The sequence below is a fragment of the Martes martes genome (assembly GCF_963455335.1).
Source record: "Martes martes genome assembly, chromosome: 3".
NCBI lineage: Eukaryota > Metazoa > Chordata > Mammalia > Carnivora > Mustelidae > Martes > Martes martes.
Window position 1 is genome coordinate 149,846,051 of NC_137890.1, and position 23,738 is coordinate 149,869,788.

The following is a 23,738-nucleotide window of genomic DNA, read 5'->3' on the forward strand; positions in this document are numbered from 1 at the left end:
TCCTTTGCTTAAGTCAGAGTCAGCTCTACCTGTCTAGCATTACTGCAGGCATACACCAAGCTGTTTTCTGTCCCTACAGAAAATTATTCTAGAACCTCAAGGGACTGTACAGCTTGCCTTTTTGTCTGGCTGCTTTGCTTTTGCTTGGCATGATTTGCTCTGGAGATGAATCCATGTTGTTGCATCTCCCAGTAGTCTGTTCTTTGTACTGCCTAGCAATTCACCCTTATACGGACACATCACCGTGTGCTGACCCACCCTCCTGCTGGACACCTGCATCACGTCCAGTCTGGGCTACTGCAGGAAAAGTGCCTCTGCACACCCATAAAGTGCCTCTGCGGACATGCCATCACATTGCTCCCGGATGACCATGGAAGTTGGGAACTGTCAAGTTACATGGTATGTGTGTAATTGCGAAAGCACAAAACTAGTTTCCAAAGCGGTTGTGTCCCTTTTTATTCTCACCAGCCGTTAGGAGGGCAGCAGTTGTCCGTATCCTTGGTAACACCTGGACGGCCAGACTTGCAAAATTTCAGCCACTCCACAGAGTTCGGGGGCATCTTGTGGGTCAGTGTGCACTTCTTCCTGATGACCAAGGAGGATGCTGTGGGTCCTGGCCATTCAGTGTCTCCTATGAAATGTCTGTTCCAATCCCGTGGTCCTTTTTTAACTGGGGAATGTGTCTTCTTCCTGAGCTATACAGGCTTATGTTCTGGATACAAGTCCTACCTCGTATGTAGTGCTGTGAACGCTTTCTCAGTTTATGGCCTTTTTTTCTTGTTGGTGTCTTTAGAAGAAAGTAAAATTTTTAATGAAGTACAACTTACTTATTTTGTGACTAATGTTCTTCACATTCTAAGCAATCTGCTTACTCCAAAGTCAAGAAAATTTTCTTGCCCATCTTCTTCTAGACTCCTTACAGCTGTATGGTTAGTGACTATGGGGTATAGTGTGAAGGAGGGGTGCACAGTCCCTGTCTGCCACATGACCACCTACTTGTTTACAGCACTATCTCCAAAATGACCAACCTTTCCACCTTTGCATCACCTTGGCACCTTTGTCAAGAATCAGCTGACCACGTGCATGTGGGTCTACTCTGGGCTGTTATTCTCTTCGCTAGATTTGAATGTCTACATTTACCACACTTCACAGTTCCTGCTAGTACATCTCGAAATCAGATAGAGTCCTCTACGTGATTCGGTCTATTCTAGGCCCTCTGCACTTAAGTTTACACTTCAGAATCAGAGTGTTCATTTCTACTTTACACAAGCTTGGTGTGACTCTGACGGGGACTGTGTTGACTCTGTGGATCACTCTGCGGGCAGCAGGACACGGTCGTGGGCACACTCAGCATGCCAGCAGTGCTCACAGCTCCTCTGGCTTTCCTTCACTCAGCCCAGTCGTCATGTTGTCAGTGTGGGACGTGCACACCATTTTGCTAAGTTATGTTTAGCAGTATGCATTTCTTGTATTACAGCAAATGATATTGTCTTTTGAAATGTTTTTATTACTGTTTTTGATTGTCTTTTAAAGGTCATTTTAAAATTATCTGTTGGTAATCCAGAGAAATCAAGTTGATTTTTGTGTACTGATCAGAACCTGCAATCTTGATAAAATTGACTTGTTAGACTTAATAATTTGGGGATTCCTTAGAGTTTTTAACATACTCAAATCTTTTCACTTGTAATTAAGCATGTTTTATTTTCTTTCTTCATGAGAAAGAATAACACTAACTATAGGTTTTTAGTATATATCCTTAAGTTGAAAAAACTTCCTTTTATTTCTTGCTTACTAATATTTTTCTTCAAGATTTTATTTATTCATTTGAGGGAAAAAGTGAGAGAGACAGCATGAGAGGGGAGGTCAGAAGAAGAAGCAGACTCCCCATGAAGCTGGGAGCCCGATGCGGGACTTGATCCCAGGACTCCGGGATCTTGACCTGAGCTGAAGACAGCTGCTTAGCCAACTGAGCCACCCAGGAGCCCTAGCTTACTAATTTTAAAAATGTTTAAAGGGTTTGAAATTGTTACAACTGCATGTTTTAGGTGACGGCATGCATTTCCCCTTTAGAACGATGCGGACTGATTTTCCAATGTTAAACCACACACTCCTGGGATAAGCCCCATTGGTTAGGATATACAATCAGCTTTGCCATAACATGAGCCCTGAAGTTGAGAATTTGTTCCAACACGACTGGTATGTTTGGGAACAATTTCGACGTAATATAAACTTTGCATCTGTTTATGTGTAATTTCACTGCTGTCAAACTAGGTGAATACAGACAACCACACCCAGTAAAATCAAGCCATGAAAATTTACTCCCAACATGTACCCCCAGAGCTCCCAGCAACCTCAGTAAAATGGTATCGTGGGGCACAGCTCCCCATCCATTTTCACACAGCCCTCCTTCCACCATTTCCTGATGACCACTTTGACAAACTAGTCAACCCATAGTGACTACATTTGACATCAGATAGTATTTTAACCAACTAACATGTAAAAACCATCCTGATTACATTCTTCACTCTCTTCCAAATGTGCCACCGAAATCAGGTTTTGAGTTTTGTACCCCTGTTTTCTTTAGGAGCCTATGATTTCAACTGCATTACTATATAACATGGTGTGTTGTTGGTTTTTTTTTAATTTATTTGACAGAGACACAGCAAAAGAGGGAACAGAAGCAGGAGGAATGGGAGAGGGAGAAGGCTTCCCACTGAGCAGTGAGCCCGATGCAGAACTTGATCCCAGGACCCCGGGACCATAACCTGAGCTGAAGGCAGAGGCTTAATGACAGGGCCACCCACGTGCCCCTAACATGGTGATTTTTTTTTTTTTTAAGATTTTATTTATTTATTTGACAGGCAGAGATCACAAGTAGGCAGAGAGGCGGGCAGAGAGAGAGAGGAAGGGAAGCAGGCTCCCCGCTGAGCAGAGAGCCCGATGTGGGGCTCGATCCCAGGACCCTGGTATCACGACCTGAGCCAAAGGCAGAGGCTTTAACCCACTGAGCCACCCAGGTGCCCCTAACATGGTGATTTTTAAGGAGCACATATACATTGTACTGTAGCAAAAGTGACTGTGTTAATGAGCATTTTTATGTATTGCTGGACTTGCCTTAACTTCACTGAGATGTTTGTGTCTACGCTCATTAAGAGTTAGTCTGTACTTTTCTCATTACTGATTATGGGGTAATGCTGGTCTACCAAAATACTCTCACCATAAAGAGTATCTTTGAGGGGCACCTGGGGAGCTCAGTCGTTAAGTTTCTGCCTTCAGCTCAGGTCATGATCTCAGAATCCTGGGATTGAGCCCCACATCTGGCTTCCTGCTTTCGGGGAGTCTGCTTCTCCCTCTCCCTCTGCCACTCCTCTTGCTAGTGCTCTCTGTCAAACAAATAAACAAAATCTTAAAAAATAATAATAATAAAGACTAGCATTTGTGAAAGTTCCATGTGCCCTTGAAGAGAATGTATTACCTTGCAGTCCCTCAGCACAGTGCTCTGAATGTCAATTAGGTCACATTGTTTGATAGCGTTATTTTAATATTCTGAAACATTACTGATTTTGTTTCAAAAATTACTATGCAGAATGTTAAAAACCCACTCTCACAAATTATCTTTTTCCTGATTCTGCACCATACCTCACTGAGCTTTGTTATTAACTGCACATACAGTTAAGACATTGTTTTCCACTGTCCCCCGCATCTTTCTGATACCTACTTTTTGGTGTCTGGGAACATCCAGATAGTAGACGTGAAGTCTGCTGTCTGCTATTGATAGAGCCATGTGAGGTTTCTCATGTTTGGGTTCCGCATGAGGATTTTCCATTCTGATCGTTCAGGCTCATCCTGCCTGTCTCTCACCTGTCACGGTCATGGCTGTGCCCCTTTGGCCAGAGAGCTGCCCTCTCCCCATCTGTCTCATCTCCTCTTTATCTGCCTTCTTTTGGATTAAACAGGTTCTTGTGTTCTAGTTTATCAAACCTATTTGCTTTTAGTCAAACCCTTGTTTTCCTTTTCTGATGGCTGCTCCAGAGTTGACAACAAGCAATGTTAACTCAGTATCCCTCTCTCACAGAATATTCCATGAGGTCAATGTGTTACAGCAGCCCTTCTACACACCCTCCTGTCCCTTGCTACTCTGGTTCATCATACTCCAACGTCATACCTCATTAACTTCACTATAAAGGCAGTTATCATTGAAAGAAATGAAAAACAAAAAAAAAAGTGTTTGTTTACCAACACAGTTGCCATTTCTAGTGCTCTACATTTTCTGTTACCCTGAAAAACCCCGTTTAATAACCATCTTTCTTGGGGTGCCTGGGTGGCTCAGTGGGTTAAAGCCTCTGCTTTCAGCTCAGGTCATGATCCCAGGGTCCTGGGATCTAGCCCCGCATCAGGCTCTCTGCTCTCCAGGCTCATGGTTTTATTCTTTCAGTATTTTAAACTACCATTTCCTATGGCTTATGTTATTCCTGCTAAGTCAGTGGTCCTTTTACCCTTTCATCCTCTGTATGCAATGTGCCTGTTTCCCACCACCCACCACGTTCCTTGGAAGATTTTTCTGTTTATAACTGCTTTTCACCAACTGTTTATTGTGTGCCCTGGTGTGGTTTTCTTTATATATATTCTACTCGGTGTCTGGATATATTCAATTCACTGTTACGTATGCCAGAAAAATTTCCATCTCAAATGTTATTTTTTTAAAATCTCTAGTTCTTTGGTTAAGTGTTTTTTGGTTATCTTTATTTCATTGATATTCTCCTTTAGGTAGCAGAAGCATATTTAAAATAGTAGAAGTTTTTGGGTGCCTGGGTGGCTCAGTTGGTTAAGCAACTGCCTTCAGCTCAGGTCATGATCCTGGAGTCCCTGGATCGAGTCCCCCATCAGGCTCCCTACTCAGCAGGAAGTCTGCTTCTCCCTCTGATTTTCCCCCTCTCATGTTCTCTCTCAAATTAATAAATAAAATCTTAAAAAAATAAAATAAAATAGTAAAAGTTCTTGTTCACCAATTCTATCATCTCTGTCATTTCTGGATCTGTTTCTATTGCCTGATTTCTCTCCTGGTTATGTGCTACATTGTTTTGTTTCTTTGCATAAAAAGTAACTTTTTATTGGATGCTAGCAATTTTAAATGTTACATCGTAAACTGGATTTTGACATCCTTCTTTAATGAATGATGGCTTTTATCCTGACAACAGCTTATTTGTCAATCAGCTTGATCCTACAGGGCTTGTTTATAGCTTTGTTCAGGAAGGTCTAGAACAGCTTACACTCAGCTACTGGCAGGTCTCAGCTCTCTGCTTTGGGGAACTTCTCTATAAAGCTGCTGGCAGGTCCTCCTAACACAGTGGCTGGCATCCCCCAGAGTGAGTGATTCAAGAGAAGATAAGGTGCAAGCTGCAATCTCTTTTATGATCCAGTCTCAAAATCACACACCTTCATTTCTGCCATATCCTACTGGCTACATGGGTAAATCCTACATAATGGGGGAGGGGGTAGAAAGTATCACAAACACCAGGAGGCAAGAGTCAGTGGCCATTCTGGAGGGTCACCAGCACTTTCACCACATACAAACAAGAAAATGACAGAAATATTATAATTTTACTCTTCAACAAAATTTTCTAAAGAATTGTTTTTTCAAATTCCCAGTTATTGGATTCTGACAACAAAGGAATCTTTCTTTTGACTTTATAGGCCACACTATTAAACCCTAAAGGTTGGGAAGGGGAGATATCCATTTATTTAATAAGCTTGAAGATATAAGGTAATTTCTTACCGACCACCATTAGTGTGAACTCAAAACCTTTTTTCACTGATTTTCGGTGAACTTGATTGGGAAGATTTGCAAATCCGACATAGCCAGGAGTTTCTGGATTTATAAACTGAGTTGGCTGTTGCTAAAATAAGATATTACAAAAAAACAAAAACAAAAACAAAAAAAAACAAAAAAACAACAACCTTATCAGTTACTTTTAAGATATAACCAAACCTGTGACAAAGGTATCATTAGCTCTCACAAATTAAAATATATATACTTTAAAAAAGCAAAAATTAGTATGATGATTATGCATCAGATAGTAATGAATACCTAAACACTCCAAAAGAAAAGGAAAGTAATAATCTTGCAATTTTAGCCACAAGTTCTGCTTTTCTCAGCATGCCTTTTAGAACTAATTTATTTCAGGGCTCTGTGCTAATTTGCCAGACCTGATATATGCCAATTTATCAAGTGTAAGAACCCTACAAAGTTCATAATGATAAATTATTTGAATTTTAAATTATTATTTGATTGGTCTGCTGGGAATGATGTAAAGTAGATTAAATGGATTGTTACTCATGCATTTAGAAACAAGAAATTGGAAATCTGAAAAAAGAAAGCTCAAAGCTTTTAAAATGTCAAATCAGAACTGTCTCAATGAATCAAATATATCAGTTATATTAAAAATGAGTCATATAAGTCTTCAGTATAAACAGCTTGAAAACAAAAAGCAGTTTCTCCTTGTACTGTAGAGAAATGAGAAGATCTCTTACCTTAGACATCTTCAGTGAAGTTTCCTTGATCTGTTAAAAAATAAAAAGTGTATGTATGTATAAACACACTTGACTTAGCATGAATTGACATGTAAAGACTTACGCACAAAGCATAAACAGCTTGTTTCACTCACCTTGTCAATTGTATCAAATTATAAAAATGAGATTATCTCATTATAAATTAAATATAAAAAATTAGATCAATTAAATCAGCCATGTATACATATGTATACATACAAACATACAAACATTCCATATTTCCAATAATACCCAAACTAACTTTAGTACTGATTATATGTGAAGCACCAGGGACACAATAGGAAAAAACCACAAATTCTCATGACCTCTAGAATTATGGTTTTTCTTTCTCTCTTTGAAACCTGTCTACAAGGAAAGGGTGCTTGTAGAGTACTACTATTTGCTACTGAAGCTTCCTTGAAATCCTGAGAACTAGTTTTTGACAATGGAGCACACAGAACAACATTTATAAGTAAAGGGAAAAGGACTGAACACACTGGAGTGCTTGAGGACAGTAACAGTTCTAGAGACATCTGGAATTTTAAAATGAACTTTAAGACTTGAAACTTTGGGGAACATGGAGTCTGGAATTGGCTAACCTTTGGTAACAATGTCAAGAGATATGAATGCAGTCAGATTTGATTCCCTCTGGAGCTTAGAAATTTAGTAGAAAGTTTCTTTCCTGTTCTTGTCTCCCCATCCCCCAAACCTTAACATTCCTGAAAACGCACACCCTTTTTCCTTTCTGAATGTAACCGTTCCCAACCACATCTGAAGACATGAGGCTCCAGCACTCCCATGTGTGGTTTGGTTAATGAAGGCTGGCAGCAGTAAGATTTGCATTATATTCTTGGTTCTCCTTCTAGTGGCCCACTGGAAGTCTTACTCTCACCTATCTGGCAGGAACAAGAAGAGAGGCAGAAGAGGGCTGTGGACTCATGTGCAGCTTCACAAACTGTTGCCGCCACCACTATTGAGAAGGGAGTGTCTGTTCAGGCCTGGGTTAAAAGGGAGGACCAATGACTGAGGAGGTACGGAAATGTCCAAGCATAGGTGGGGAATTAAGGCAAACTTAAAGGAAAGTAGGACTGTTAGGCAAGAACAGAAGCAAGAGATGAATTCTGAAGAACCTTTTGGCAAGGAAAGGAATACTGTGAATCCTGGAAAAGCTTGGAGAACAGAGGTCCCGAGCATAAGGACTCCAGTGACCGCATCTCCTTTCTTCAAAGAGTTAAATAGGCAAGCTGCAGGAGGAGGAAGGCAATAATTTTTTTTTAAAGATTTTATTTATTTATTTATCAGAGAGAGAGAGAGAGACACACAGTAAGAGACGGAACACAAGCAGGGGGAGTGGGGAGGGAGAAGCAGGCCCCCCTGCCAAGCAGAGAGCCAGATGCAGGGCCCGATCCCAGGACCCTAGGATCATGACCTGAGCCGAAGACAGACGCTCAACAACTGAGCCATCCAGGCGCCCCGGAAGGCAATAATTTGACCCAAAAAAAGTATCACTAGAATGAAGAAGCAAGTACACTGTTTAAAAGAAATAAAACTGGGGGCGCCTGGGTGGCTCAGTTGGTGAAGTGTCTGCCTTCAGCTCAGGTCATCATGATTTCAATTTCAAGGTCCTGGGATCCAGCCTACCACATCAGGCTCCTGGCTCAGTGGAGAGTAGTAATCTTTTCCCTCTCCCTCTGCCCCACTTCACCACTCGTGCTCTCTCTCTTTCTCCCTCTCAAATACATAAAATCTCAAAAAAAAAAAAAAAAAAAGAAAAAGAAAAAAGAAAAGAAACAAAACTTGCTGGACCTAAAAACTATGATTTTCATACTCAGACATTGGTAGCTCAATTGAACAAATGGCCACAGCGGAGACTCAAACTGTGACTGGGAAGACCAAATATAAGAATTCTTAATGCACAGGCAAAAATACAAAGATGATGATCATGGGTAAGACTTGGAGGAACAATCTAGGCCATCTACCTTGTTAATAGAAAGAGTTCTCAGTAAGTGAAGAAGGGACAGAGGGAGGAAAAGAATAATAGAAAAAATTTTCCTTAGAAGAACAAAGATCAGAGTCCACACATTAACCAACTGTCTGGAGTGAATTAAGGTCTCTTGAACAGAAGGGACATCCTAGGAAAATTCTATTAATAATATAAGGATTAGTATTAAACTACCTCAGCAAAACCTCTGTGTTAGCAGCGAGAGTGAGAGCATTCCAAAGGGAGAGGTGAAGGGGTAGAAGAAGAAGCAGACATCTTTTTTTCAGTATAGAAATTAAGCGTGTCTAGGGATGCCTGGGTGGCTCAGTTGGTTAAGCAGCTGCCTTCAGCTCAGGTCATGATCCCAGCATCCTGGGATCAAGTCCCACATCGGGCTCCTTGCTCGGCAGGGAGCCTGCTTCTCCCTCTGCCTCCATCTGCCAGTGCTCGCTCTCCTTCTCTCTCTCTCTGACAAATAAATAAATAAAATCTTTAAAAAAAAAAAAAAAAGAAATTAAGCGTGTCTATTAAAAGAAAAGGTAACCATAAAAAAAAAAAAAGCAAACTTCCAGATTAAGAGACAGATATGGAATAGCAACTTGATCAAGCCAGCAAAATTATGGAAAGTTAACAAGAGGAAAAATAAAAAAATCAATCATTAAGTGGACGGATATGCTTAAAAACAAAGTAGCAAAAATGCTAAAAACAGAAGGACAGGCTAAAAGATACCGGGCTGGCCAAACACAAAGAAAGAACAGACAACAGTATCAGTCCAAGTGAAATTTAAGGTAAAAATGTGACCGTGATAAAAGAAACTATTTATAGGGAAGATACAACATTCTTAAACTTGCATATACAAAGCATTACAGTAGATAAATACATAAAGCAAAGACTAGGATATATACTACGTGAACTTGATAAAAATACAAATCAAATCCAAGACTTTAATAGCAAGCATCCCTCCAAATTACAGATTCAGTAAACAGAATATGGGCAAGGGCAGAGGAATGTGTGATACAACCAATAAGCTATAATTAACAGATACAGAATCTTGAGTTAATAAAGAAAAGCAATTAGTGAAAAAAATCAAGTAACTATTATAAAGAAAATTGAAGCAAATTTCAAAATATATTTTTACAACTGATGTTTTCAACTTGTGATCTGTTAAAACTGGGGGGGGTGGATAAAATACAACCCCAATTATTTGGAACACTCTGGATATCCTTTGGATAAATGAGGGTAACAAAAGCAAAACCTCAAGCTATCTAGCAAACAATGGAAAGAAGACAAAAGCAGATCTGTGGGACACTGTAAAAGCTTCACAGGCTCTGATGAGAATTTCAGTTTTAGATATTCATTAAAGAATACAGAAGATAAATTTGTTCTCACAGTATTGAGAAATGAAGTAACCCAATAGAAAAATAAATACATCCAAAAGCTAGTTCTTTGAAACAAATTCTTCACAAGTCCCATTTAGGGGCGGAGGGGCAGGGAGTGGGGCCAATACAGAAAAGAAGGTAAACATAGACTCAGGAGACTCCATGTATCAAGATGGCCACAGATTTGAAAATCTGGAAGAAATGGATGACTTCCCAGACACTGTAAATTACCAAAATGGAACCAAGAACTGGAAAACCTGACAAGAACAAATACCACTGAACAGCTGAATAAAATCTACCAATGAAGAAGGGACCAAAAGCAGGGAGAATTAGAGTTGCATTCCATCCAACCCTGAACAGGTAACACCCATGTCATTTAGGCCAGTACAGAAAAAGGGAAAGCACTCCAATTCATTTTATGAAGAAACTACAACTTTTAACAACAAAAACCCAGAGAGAGACCTAAGAAAGCTGGCTAGATAGACAATGGTATGTCAATCTCACTCATGAATATAAACTGCAAAAATTCTCAATGAAATAATTTGTTAGCAATTAGGTTCCAGAAATATACCAAAAGTATCTATCTACATAAAACCGTTACAACAAATTAGAGGAGATAATCCTATATGAATAGATGCTGAAGAGACATATGATAAAATTACCAACCACCTATAAAAAAAACACTAAGGAAACTGCTTAAATAAAACCCAGGGTATTCCCGAACACCAATGGCAAATGTTACTCTCTCAACAATGGAATACTAAATCTATTTAAATTATAATCACTAATTAGGCAGGGAGGCCCATTACCACTGTAATTATTTAAAAAAAACACTTAATTCTCTGACTGTCTCATTTTTTGGTTGTTCATTTGAATTAAGATCCAAACAAGATCCTCATATTGTAATCTATGAAATTCAGTGAAACAACAAAATGAAAAAACAAAACAAAAGCTTTTTCACTGATAAGAATGAATACACTGAACACAAATGGTTCAGTTAAACAAAAACTCTAGGGGTCCCTGGGTGGCTGAGTCAGTTGAGCCTCCAACTCTTGATTTCAACTCAGGTCATGATCTCAGGGTGGGGGGCGGGGACCAAACCTCACTTTCAGCTCTGTGCTCAGCAGCAAAAAGTCTGCTCAAGATTCTCTCGGCCCTTCCCCTCACCCAAATAAATAAATCTTTAAAAAAAATCTAGAATTAAGTAGTTTTGTAAGGTGGCTGGATAAAAGCCAGACACAAAATACTTTCTTTCTATACTAGTAATGAATATAAAGGAATGGAAATAGGGGTGAAATGTCATTTACAACAGAATTAAAACAAAAAACAACCAAGCATGTAAGAACAAATTTAGAAAAAATAGGGCCTAGGGAAATCAAATCATTTTTATTTCTCCTGAATTAGTATATAAACATGGTCCAACCCCAGATGGAATCCTAATGTGGGTTTTTTCTTAAAGGACTGGATAATGTGACCTTCCAAGTTTACATGGAAGAGTAAGAGTGGGAAGTTGCCTTAAAAGCTATCACATGTATCTTATTTCAAACCAGCCCAACAGGACATAGGACTGTCATGGAGGTCTCTCCTGAACATCCACAAGACTTGCTTCTTCTCAGTGAGTCCTGGATCCCTGCTTGGGTTCTGAGCAACTTCATCTGAACACCGTGAGAATGCTGTACCTCGAGCCCACCTGTGTTCACCTTATCCTGTTCAGCAGGACTGAAGATGTTCCTTAGAAGAGAAGGGGAACTTGCACTGCTCCCTATCAGTTTCCTGCTGGAGGGAAGGCAGGGAGACCTATCGGGATGCACATGTATAGAATAATGGAGAATACCATTATTGGAACAGGCTATGAATTCTTTAATTTAGCAAGTTTTTCTTGAAATATGCTATTTTATATTCAGTTTTTTTCCCTGAAATATAATTTGGATCCACTACAATTCTGGAACAATATAAGTTACTAGCTAACTAATGTAAAATGAAAATTGAAAGAGGAACGTGGAACTTTTTGAAGCACCTGGTTTTCAGTGAGAAAGTCTTGATCCTACAACACAAGATGCTAATCACTGTTGATTAATTTAAACCATGACTGCAGACCATTTGGATTCCCCAAACTCACTGTGGTCAAATAAAAATTTTGTTCTTTCCGGTAGTGCTCATCCTAGATGCTAGCAATTATTTAAACATTTGTCTTTACTTGAACGTGGCTTCCTTCTTCCACAGAGCAATTCTCATAGAACAAAGCAACTTTCCCAAAACAAAAGATGAAAAACAGATGTATAAAATTAGATTCTTGGCAATACATATGAATTTATTTTGCTAGTGGTATTTACACTAGTGGATTGCCCCTCACTACCAATTACAGACATGTTAGTCTTCTATTTACATAAATTAACCACACACACAAAATGACCCTGCTGTACAAGACCCCAAATGTCCATAATCCCTAATCCAGAGCTCTTGAGACATTCAGCATTCAGATTCTTTGGACTTTAAGAAGGTACATACACTATACAACACAACCTCCTCAATGGCTACTTGGACAGCACACCCCACAATCAAACGTATTTTCTATAGTGACATACATGACCATTAACACAAAGCGGTATAAATACAGAATATAAAATGGCTTCAACCCAATTCTGCTGCCGAATGAGTTCTCATGTCCCCTTCTCTCTGGGAAAAAATAAAAAACATCTTTTTCTTTTTCAACAGTTTGTCTTTGGATATAAGAAGGAGTTGGGTATAAAAAGGGACCTGAATCACATATAAATGTGACAGAAGACAGTCTCACCCCCTTTCCTTCCCATTTCTCTAGGTCACCCTGCTAGCGCAAAGGCAGTCAATGCAAACGTGATCTGACTGAGAAGCCCTTGTTCTTTACCCTGGAGTGCTGTGCCAGGTGAGAGATCCAAGTGGAAAATGGGGAAAAGCATCAGGATCACCTTCACAGCTAAGATGAGTGATATCACTGCCAAGATCTGACAGAGCAGTACACACTGTGAGTTAGGATATGGGTGGTAGAAAGAAAGTTTGAGCGGCAGCTACCAAAACAGAAACTAACGAACCTCAAATTACAAACACTAGGAAACAGTTTTTGGGACCTCTACACTACAATGATTTGGACTGTTCAAGAAACATTTGACAACCTACTATGTGCTGGTCACTGTGCTAGACACGGGGTAAGGGTGACTCGCCCATCTCCTACCCCTCAAAGAGCAACAATCTAGTAGATAGCTACCAGAGAGAACAATAAGGACATCTAACGCGCACCTAATCCAGCCAGAGGAAATCTATTCTGGACCGAATCCTGAACAACAGAGAAGGGACTACACAAGAAAAAAACAAAGAAGGTGGGGAGCTTACTGGGTTTCAAACAGAAAGAAGGATTTGGGGCAAGACCAAAGGTGACAAAGACCCAGCAGTTTGAACTGCAAGTTCAGCTCTACGTGTGGCGGAAGAACAGACAAGATAGGGGTGGTACTGACAAAAATGAGCCAAAAAGGTACAAGGCGGCCAGGTCTTGTGGGTCCTCCGGCCACCAAGCGGGGGCTTTCCTGAAAGCAAAGGCAGCCACAGGTCAGCTTCCCGTCAGGCCTTCGTGGGAATGGTGGCCGCCACCCCCATCCTTCCGGGCCCAGCGGTGCACCGGGCAGGGGCCGCCGCCTCCTCCTCTCCCCTGCTTCGTCTGCGGCCAGGAAGAGCCTGGTAGCTCACCAAGACGGCGAGGACGTGTGAGGGCTCCTCTCCGCCAGAGGATGGGGGCGACGACCGGACGCCTCACAGGCCGCAACCTGGGCTTTCCCTCCCCAACCACGACCGCCAGCGCCGGGTGGGCGCCCCGGGTCCAGAGCCGAGACGGCCCCACGGAAACCGCCCAGGGACGGAAGGGGGGGTCGCTCGGGTCCTTCCGGGACACGTCCCGCCGTGAGGGCCCGGGGGACCGCGGACCCCGCGGAGGAGGAGGAGGGCCGGGGACCCCGGGCCTGCTGCCCCTCCCCCACACCAAGCAAGCCGCCCCGCCCGCGCGCTCCCGCCGCCGGCCGACCGCCCGCGGACAGCGGACACCCGCCCCTTCTGCGTCGGCCTGCAGCTCGCGACCCCCGCCACGGCGGGAACTCACGGCAAGAACTCACCGCCGACGAGCCGATGAACCGGCACCTACCGACCGCGCCGCGGACCCGCCCAGTGCCGGACGGACGCTCGCGCCCCGCCCTGTCCCGCCCTGTCCCGCCCCGTGCGCGGATGGCGTCATCACGTCGACCCGCCCCCTTGCCAACGCTTTCCTCGCCTCGGCGCGACCTGGCCTTCCTCCCCTCCCCCATTTGCCGGGTTCCGAATGCGCAGGCGCAGGCCTGTCCGCGTTTTCCGCCTCTGCGCAGGCGCCGTGCCCCTCCCACGGCAGTTGGCCATATAGAGGCTGGGGGTGGGGGGGGGAGGTCAAGCGTAGCCTCTTCTCCTTTACCAAGATGGCGGCTTGTCCCTGTTTCGCCACAGTTCCTACCTTATGAGCTTGGTTTCCTTACGCTGGTAAGAGTGGAACAGGTAATGTGAGTCTTTGCCTTGTGGGTACGTAGAGTGGGATGAAGGGTGTTTCTTTACAAGGAGCTAAGTGACCGCTGAGGAGAAGAGAAGTGGACGGGGTAGGACAGGTCAGGGTAAGAGTGCGGAGCGACCACGGGCCGAGAGCCTTCGCCTCCGGCCCTCTCCTCCAGGAAGATGGCGGCAGCACCGAACTGGGAGCGCCGGAGCGGGGTTGCGGAGGGTACGGCGAGCAGCCGGACGGGCTCCTCTAGCCCCGGGCCGCCGTCATCTCGATGGTGTGGGGGTTTTGCCCCCATTGGCCGCTGAGGGTCACGTGATCCGGCAGGGCTGTGCGCGGACCATCGAGTTGGGCGTCCGTCCCCGGGGACGTGGCCTTCTTGCGCCAGGGCTGGGGCCTGTGCCCCGGGGGGAGGGCGGGGCGGGCGCGGCCTCTCACGGTCTCCTTGCGGGCAGGTCGCGAGGTGAGACCGGGGAGCGTCCCTGAGCCCACCGCGGCGACGTGGCTTCGGGACAGCCACGGAGCTGCGCCGGCCGGGTTGTCCTTTCTCCCTCCCGGCGGCCTGCAGGCCCGCAGCGGCGCGATGCAAATGCCTCGATCGGGGAGCGCTTGTGGAAGACCCCCGACTGAGCGTAAAGAGTTTCCGAGGCTCTGATGGGCGATGGCGTGGAGGGGGGGGCCTGGGGCCACCGAGAGGGCGTCGCTGGAGAAGGAGTTAGGTGTTAGGGGCATCGCCTGGGAAAGTGAGAGGATTTGGGTCCCTGTGAGACCGCAGGAAAAGCCTCTCCGTGTGGCTTTCACTGAGCCTTGCTTGTGGGCAGGGGAGCGCTCTGAGGCCCCCAGGGAGTGGCCGTCCCCGTGGCTTGGTGTCCTCCCCGGGACCGTCACCTCTTGGCCGGCAGGGATTACGGCAGGGCACGGCACACTTGGGATTTTGTCTGCGGCGGCCGGCAGTGCCGCACGACAGAGTAAGAGCGGTGTCGGTCTGGGGACTCAGACTGCCGCCTGGGTTAGGGTTTGACGCTTTAGAACGAGAAGCGCCTCCGAGCTAACCTCGTCGAGTGTGGAAACCGTGCTGTACAGGAGTCGGAAAAGGGGTTTGCTGAAGAAGGCCCTGATTTTGGAGCTCCCGGTGCTGTGGGTGGGAAACACCAGCCGGCAGGCAGCTTGTCCTGAGACTTTGACGCTAGGAGACGGAGCAGCGCCCCTTCAAGTCTTGAGGGACAGCATTTGAAAGCCACTTAAATTCCTTACAGTGAGGACTAAACTTCCCAGTAACTTCCATTAGTCCTTGTGTGTGCCGGGCCCTGTTCGTGGGTTCACCTCATTTCCTCCCACCGAGTTGACGTCAGCTGCGTAAAGCGAGCACCCCTAAGGTGCGGTGGGCCCCAGCCGGTGGCTGTTGCAGGGCCCTCCCCCGTGGGCCAGGCTGACATCTCCCAGGCCTGATGGAAGAACTCTTCTTGAATCGCCAAGTTGTGTGTATGCTTCCTTTGGTTTTCTTGTTTGGGGCATCTGATTGTCTGACTTTGGCCTCATAACTGCAACTTCTCCCGGGAACATACATTGCGAATTGTGTGCGGAGCACTCATAGGATTCTAGGGATGGAAACGTAAAGAGGATATAGACTTTTCTCTTTTCCTTAAGCAGCTTATGGTCTAGTATGGGGGATTCACCTGTAAAATAATTAGGTTACAGTGTTTTGAGTGCAGCAGTGGGAATATGTACAGAGTATGGAGATACGAAGGAGGAGGCGCTAATTACCTGTTACAAAGTTTTTACAAAGAAGTTGTTGTTGAACTGCATTTAGAGGATGAGTAAGGTTTTGCCAGAATGGGATGTTCTAAACAGGAAGACTAGCTTCTACCAACGGGATGCGTGACAGCTGTAGTTGGTGACACAAATGGGCAAGGAGTTGAGAATTGGGTACACTGCTAACATCTCAGATGGTGGAGGGCTTCACTCAGGTCCTGTTCTGAAGGGCTTCATGCCCTTCTAGTCCTGTCTAGGATGCTGTGACTTCAGCGGGGTTTCAAGTGATTACACTGTCCACCTGGATGACTCAGGAGCAGTCCCAAGTGGATGAGCTAGAGCCTCCACTAATGCTTTCCACCTGAAACTTTTCCATTTATCAAAAGGGTCTGAGCAGAGAACACACTTCTTGAAGTACCAGGTGATACTTAACATTTGATGAGGCCTGTTCAGCATACATCCATCCCCACAGGGCTAGTGATCATAGGAAGGCTTTTCCCTTAACTATTAAGAAATAACCAAGCTCCTGGAAGAAACGGCACACAACTGAGTTCTTAGTTGTCAAGCTACAGTGGCAAGAGGTCCAGCATGCATATTGAAAAGTTTTTGGCCAAGTGGAAAACTAGCCAGAGGGCATCAGTGTGTCAAAATGCCTTTTCCCTTAAGTTATAAAAGCACCACAACACTCAACATTTGAAAACCAAGAAAATGAAACACTTTTCATTTGTGACGTTTTAAAATTTGATTACACAAGTTATTTTACGCTAAAGTAAGTTTTTTTTTTTTTGTATTTTTAAAGTCAGACATTTTAAAGGATTTTTTTTTTTAAGTTTTATTTATTTATTTGACAGAGATCACAAGCAGGCAGAGAGGCAGGTGGAGAGAGAGGGGGAAGCAGGCTCTCTGCTGAGCAGAGAGCCCGACCCAGGGCTCCATCCCAGGACCCTGGGATCATGACCCGAGCCGAAGGCAGAGGCCTTAACCCACTGAGCCACCCAGGTACCCCTTAAAGTCAGACATTTTAGAAGTGATATCCCTAGTAGGCTATTTTACCAGATATGCTAAAGTTCCTCAGATACTGCTAGAGACCAGCCAGACGTGTTGTCCCAGTCCTGTCTGGGTGTCATGTTAGTCATCTTGATGGTTGCCATTCATTTATTTGGTAACAATAATTGACCATGTGTTCTCTTCCTTAATACATTTTATTGGCATTCATTTGAATTTTTAAATTAAAAATTAACTTTATTTCAAGTCAAGGTTATATCTTCAACTAGTTTTTTAAAGGAGTAATACACCCCTGGGGATAAAAATACATTATATGTTTATTAAAATAAATAAATTTAAAAAAAACAAACAAAAATAAAGGAGTAATACATGTAGAAAGGCTTGTAAGGAGACACTGACTTTCCTTCCCCAGTCCTGTTTCCTCTCCTGCAGAGCACACACGTCCACCTGTTTGCCTCCTGCTGTAAACAGCACATGTGCTCACCTGCTGTTTCGTTGCTTTCCTCCTTGTTGCATGTCTTGTCTCCTCACTTGACCCTGAGAGTGGATGTGAAATTTCTAGCTCTCACCGCTGTGCCTTCCCCGCACAAATACATGGCTGCCTAAAGCACATGCACCTGTAGTTTGGTTAGTCCACAATTTAGTGTTCATGTTGTGACTCCGTAATACCCTCACAGCTAGGCATATGGTGTGATGGGTTAACTTTTCCTTTCCTGATCAACTTTTGTTTTCCCTGAAGTTCTTGGTAGTCTTGTTTTTTGTTTTCTGTGTATTGGTCACTAAAATTCAAACCCAAATACACCAGTTGTCTAAATCTCCTTTCAAGATATGGAGTCTTTTTTAACTAGTGAAATTCAGTATTTCGTTAAGAGATGGAGAATCCAAGAAATGGAGTCTTTTTTAACTAGTGAATTCAGTATTTCTTTAATCTCGTCTGGAATAAATATCCCCCAGTAAACCTGCTGGATTCTTCCTGCAGATCCCACCGCCCCCTTGCATTGGGTCCTTGGTTTCCTGGAACCCATGTCTCCCTCTCTCTTGACTTATTACCCCTCTCATTGTGATGGAGCGCTTCCTTACGGGGTTGCCTGGGGACAGATGCGGGGAGATAAAGTTTTGAGAACATGTATGTCTGAAAGTGCTTTATTTCCACCCATGTGTCTGAGTCAGAGTTCGACACCATTTTGTTCTGACTTCTGTCTTCAGGGTTATTGTTGAAGGCTTCAGACATTCTGATTCTTTAGCCTGTATATGTAGCTCTTCTCTGAAGCTTAAAGGATTTTTCTCCCTGAAATTCAAAACGCCCAGTGGAGTGATGTCCCTTGGAGGCTGTTTTCATCCAGTGTCTTGCCTACTCTTGAGGCCCTTTTATTCGGAAATGCCTGTTCTTCAATGCTGGAACCCATGTCTCCCTCTCTTGATTCTTCTTGATTTTTTTTTTAATTTTTTTTTAATTTTTTTATTTTTTATTTTTCTTGATTTCTTGCTTTGATTTCTTTCCATTCACTTTCTCTCTGTAGAATTCAACCATTGGACCTTCTGGATAGCGCTCTGATTTTGCATAGGTTGTCCACCTTTTTTTTTTTTTTTTTTTTTAAAGATTTTGTTTATTTGAGAGAGAGAGAAAGACAGAGATAGCAAGAGAGAGTAGGAGCTTGGAGGAGAGGCAGAAGCAGGCTTCCTGCCAAGCAGGGAGCCTGATGTGGGGCTCCATCCCAGGACCATGACCTGAGCCAAAGGCAGACACTTAACCAGCTGAGCCACCCAGGTGCCCAGGTTGTCCACTTTCTTTCTGGAAGGTGTCAGCTTTATTCTGGCCGAGCCTTTGAGCTGTTGTCCACGTCCCTGAGTATCCTCTTGGCTCGCTCTGCCCCTGCTTCTTCTCACACTCTGCTGTGGGTTCATAGCTCTTGTGCCTCCCCATACCTCTCTGAGGACATTCCTGAGCTTTCAGGTTTTCTTTCCCTGAAGTCATGGTTTGCTTCACGCTTCTTTTTGTTTGTTAGGGATTTTGACTTTCACATCAAAGCTTTTCCTTGCTATCTGCTGATATTTTCCCACCTGCTCAAATGTCAGTAGTTGGGGCTTGCCTGCCGTGGTGTTCACTGCAGAGATATACCTGCCTGGGCCATTTCCTAAGGTGCCCTGTCTGCTTCTTTCTGTCTCTTTAGATTCTCCACAAAAATTTCTTCCAGCCTCTTGCCTGTGCCCAGGAGGCCAAATGAGGGCTAAGACGACAATCTTAGCAATAACTATGAACAGACTGACTCTACTGTCTTCAGAATGGTGTCTCACCTTCTGTTGTGATGGGTGTCCCTAGTCCAAAGATTCTGTTTCCCTTTCCAGGGGTAAAAAAAAAAAAAACAAACAACACAGCCTTTGACCAGGTTGTGAAAGGCGTAAAACAAAAAAATGTCCTTTTTAATAGTATTTTCTCCTCCCTTTTTTTTCTTGAGTGCCCACCAGCTGTGTTATTTTTAGCTTAGAACATGAATTTTACCTTAATTTGTAATCTTGCTTTGTCTTACACCTGTGCTGAAATGTCCTAGTAGAGAAGAAGAGGTGGATAGGTCAGTCTTCATGGTCAAGAAATGTAGCTCAGTTGGTTAAATGTCTGCCTTCAGCTCAGGTCATGATCCCAGGGTCCTGGGTTGGAGCCCCACATCCTCAGGTTCCCTGTTCATCTGGGAGCCTACTTCTTCTCCCTGCCCTGCGTTGTGCTCTCTTTCTCTCTCTAATAAACAAGTAAAATCTTAAAAAAAGAAAACAACAAACCTCTTGGAAAGACAACCATGATGCATTTTAACTGGAATTAAGTGTAGCAAGTGGTGAAACAATGCATATAACACAATCCTATTTTTATTTACTCCGTGGACTAATATATCTAAGAAAAACCCTCGGATAAAACAATTTTGGAGATACTTCTTGGGGGAAGAATCAGGAGGGATTGCCAGTTTTTACATTGTTTTTGTTGTAGTTGTGTTTTATAATATTTTTATGCTGAAAGTTCTATTCCTTGGTAGATGGCCCCAGCCTCAGGTTTGCTATAGTGTTAATAAAACCAGTATTCATGGAGCCTTCACAGCCCCCACCCATTCCACCCCACCCCACACTGTGTCGGGGGTGGTGGTCTTCCCCAGAGGCCCTTCCCTGAGGCCCGGCTCCGCCCCTTCCCCCTCCAAGAGCAGGCCTCACCTGGAGCAAGGAGAGGCAGGAGCGGGCCTTTAGTTAGCAAGGGCTATTGAGCAATCAGTATGAATGTTTTACAGATAAGTGTTTCCTGAAAACACTCTCAGGTTTTCCTTTTATTTCTGAAGTGCTGTCTTTAGACATTCCTGAAGGTGGGCCTTGTGAGACACGCAGTAGTGTTTGTCCCTTAGGATATACTGCCAGGCATATCGGTTCATTCTGCCAGCCTGGACAAAGGGTCGAAATGCTGGTACAGATGAGAGGGTGGCCCTCGCTGCCCTGGGAGTCAGGAGACCTGGACTTAAGTTTGGGGCCTGTTATCTTTTTTTTTTTTTTAAAGATTTTATTTATTTATTTGACAGAGATCACAAGTAGGCAGAGAGGCAGACAGAGAAGGGGGGGAAGCAGGCTCCCCGCTAAGCAGAGAGCCCGATGTGGGGCTCGATCCCAGGACCCTGGGACCATGACCTGAGCCGAAGGCAGAGGCTTTAACCCACTGAGCCACCCAGGCACCCCTTGGGGCCTGTTCTTAATCAGCCTGTGACTCAGGGTGTTTCTTGACCTGTAGGACTTTAATTCCTTCGTTTGAAAGATAAGAAAGCTGAATCTCTGAGATTTTGCTGTTGTTTTTACTCCCCTGATAGCACAGAACACTTGGTCAAATCATTTTATCAGCAGTTGAGTTTTTGAGTTTGGAAGGATGGCACTTGCCATTTTGTGATCCATTTTGAGGATGCACAAGTGATATGGAAGGCTTTGCTTAGTAAAGCTATTTTTTTTTTTAAATTTTATTTATTTATTAGAGCACAAGCATCGGGGAGCAGCAGAGGGAGAGGGAGAACAGGCTTACCACTGAGCAGGGAGCCCAATGCAGGACTCAATCCCAGGACCCTGAGATCATGACCTGAGCTGAAGGCAGACGCTTCACCGAATAAGCCACCCAGGCACCCTTGTCTAGTAAAGCTTTTATTCATTGATTCCTGTGCAATAGGCACCAAGCCCTTTATGTCCAGCAATGGTTCAGCTGGGCGATTTTGCCCCCCAGAGACCATCTGGTGGTGTGTGGAGACATTTCTGGTTGTCATGACTTGGGGTGCTACTGGCATCTAATGGTTAGAGGTCAGGGGTGCTCTGTATCCTCCAATGCCCAGGACAGCCCGTGACAAAGAATTGTCTGATTCAAAGTCCGCAGTGCTGAGGTTGAGAAGCCCGCTTTGTAGGGTCAGTCCTTTTAAGGGTTCTGGGATGTGGCTGTCACAGGCTCCATTTTTCAGCTGAGGAGAATAGAGACAGGCTGGGAGAAGCTGCTTGCAGGAGTGGCAGGTTTTGGGCTGTGTCACCTGCACTGTTGGAGCTCTCATGTCACAGATGTCAAGGAGGGTAATGGTAATAGAAACTCCTCACAGAGCTGCTGCTGGGAGGTCTCTGGTGAAGCCCTCCATATAAGCTCACTTGATCCTTATGGTGATACCACCGTTAATTTCAGTCCCTTACTGGCAGGAGACCGAGCAGAGTCAAGACCTGTGATGATTTCATCCTTATCTTTGTCTTCAGTTTTAGAAGTTTCACATGTTGACAGATTTACTTAGTGTTTCTTCTCTGTCTCTAGGGCCACTCTAAAGCTTGGGGTCAAGAAGGCAATATGTCCACACAGTGTTTTCTGAGTTTTTCCAAGAGTGGGATCAACCAAACTTTCTTGGAGCAAGATAGATATTCTACTGAAATAAATACTAAAATTGCCCTGCATCCTTTAGAATTTTGAATCTCTGTCTTTGGTTCAATCAAGTATTTATTTCTCACATATCCATCAGTAAATTTCGGGTAAGGAAGTGCACAAATTAAAGTCCTGGTCCTAAAGTCAACAAACATGCAGGGCCCATCTCTGTAGTAACCTGCAGACAGCTACTGTCAGTCCATCTGTGGCTGCCCTAAGGGATCGGTCTTCTTCTCAGGACTCCTACTGGACCAATGTTTCCATCATCCTATAACAGCCACCCATCACCACTGTCTCCCTGTGTCCTCTGATGGACCTGCAGGTCTCATGGAGTGAGTCCTCCCCACTAGATTAGTGGATGAGCCGTTGATAGGATGTTGCTTGTTCTGGACCCCTGCAGTAGGGCAGAGTAATGTGGTTGTGGCAGATACCCTGTGTGTGTTTTGAGGGCATGAATAGGCAGGACACTGTTGATTACGCAGACTTTGGTGAACTACGACAGGCTGCTAAATCTAGAACAGCTTTCTAGATTCAGGAATATGCTGGACATAGTAATAAGCCAGTCTGATGGTAAAGTCTCAGTGAGTCACTCTTGTGTTCTTCAACCACTGTTGAATTTATGGCCTCAACCAACCAAGGAGCGACTTTCTCCTGAGGTTTGGATGTGCTTGGATTCACAAACTGTTACCACCCAAGGGCATTTTGAGCATGTGCCTTGCAGAAGCACAGCACAGCATTGCTTGGTGGTGTTCTGGCATAAAGCTCCCTTCTCTACTGTGTCCCCTTTATCAGCACTCAGTCCTTTGTGTGACCTTCTAATAACCTCTTGCCTTAGGTGGTTGGGTTGAGCTGGGGACCATGTTTAGAAACCAGAGTGGTAATTCTTGGCCTTGCTGTGCTGGGGAGAGGGGACCTCATGATGCTGCTTAGCTCTCTCACCACTTATGAGCAGGACACACGGTCTTCCCAGCAGTAAGCTTCAGGATACAGTGCAGGCTGGACCCGTGCTACTTTAGGTTTCTTTTTGAGGAAGGGAAATAACTTTAGCGAGGTGCATTCAGTGTGTATTATCTCCTGTGCCACAGAAACTGTGGTGCGGGGTTCTTACAGTATGAACTTGCTAGTGGTACTTGCTGGTGTTAGGCCAGCCCTCACTAAATAAATGTGGCTGGGAGGGAGGGCGGTGTGAGCCAAAAAAACTTTGACTCTACTGAGGGTCAGGCACAGAGGGCGTGGTGGCGAGTTCCCCTGATCCCAGGTTTGGAGGCATCCGGCAAACTTCTGAGTGTGTGTTTCCTGGGGGAGGGAACACAGTCTTTTCTCGCAGGTGCCTTGACAGCCGCTACCTGCATGGCAACCGCTCCCAGCCTCCCGGGAGATTTGCAGCTGGATGCCCTGGAGAGAGCAGGACTCCTAAAGAGGTTGCCACAACAGATAGCCTTAGGGGAAATGGCGAGACCAGAGAGAACGCCCTTATCCCCGAAAGGTCCGGACCTCTTGGAACAAGTAGAGGTACAAGGGAAAAGAAACAACAAAATGTAGAATTAGAAGAAATAATTTTGGAAAGGGTGTTGTGTATTTGGCTTTGTTTTGCTTTTTTTAAAAATTTGGTTGAGGTGAGTGACT

At 44.3% G+C, this 23,738-nt stretch overlaps 2 protein-coding genes across 7 annotated transcripts in view; one reads left to right on the plus strand and one right to left on the minus strand.

The window, feature by feature from the left end:
* Nucleotides 1-14,507, minus strand: part of SEPTIN2 (septin 2) — a 34,100-nt gene extending 19,593 nt beyond the window's left edge. The window contains exons 1-3 of one of the 4 annotated variants that reach the window (XM_080798640.1): nt 14,414-14,507; nt 6,532-6,561; nt 5,777-5,897 (exon numbers count right to left, since the gene is read on the minus strand). In XM_080798640.1, coding sequence (XP_080654766.1) covers nt 5,777-5,897; nt 6,532-6,540 — 130 coding nt within the window. In that variant the 5' untranslated portion in view covers nt 6,541-6,561; nt 14,414-14,507. Of the gene's footprint in view, nt 1-5,776; nt 5,898-6,531; nt 6,562-13,626; nt 13,664-14,032; nt 14,131-14,413 lie in introns of those variants that run through there. The other 3 variants (XM_080798638.1, XM_080798639.1, XM_080798641.1) reach the window with 3 other exon arrangements.
* The window catches only part of HDLBP (high density lipoprotein binding protein), a 73,576-nt gene continuing 64,140 nt past the window's right edge, over nt 14,303-23,738 (plus strand). The window contains exon 1 of one of the 3 annotated variants that reach the window (XM_080798633.1): nt 14,303-14,439. The gene's annotated coding sequence lies outside the window, so the exon portion shown is untranslated. Of the gene's footprint in view, nt 14,455-23,462; nt 23,625-23,738 lie in introns of those variants that run through there. The other 2 variants (XM_080798632.1, XM_080798635.1) reach the window with 2 other exon arrangements.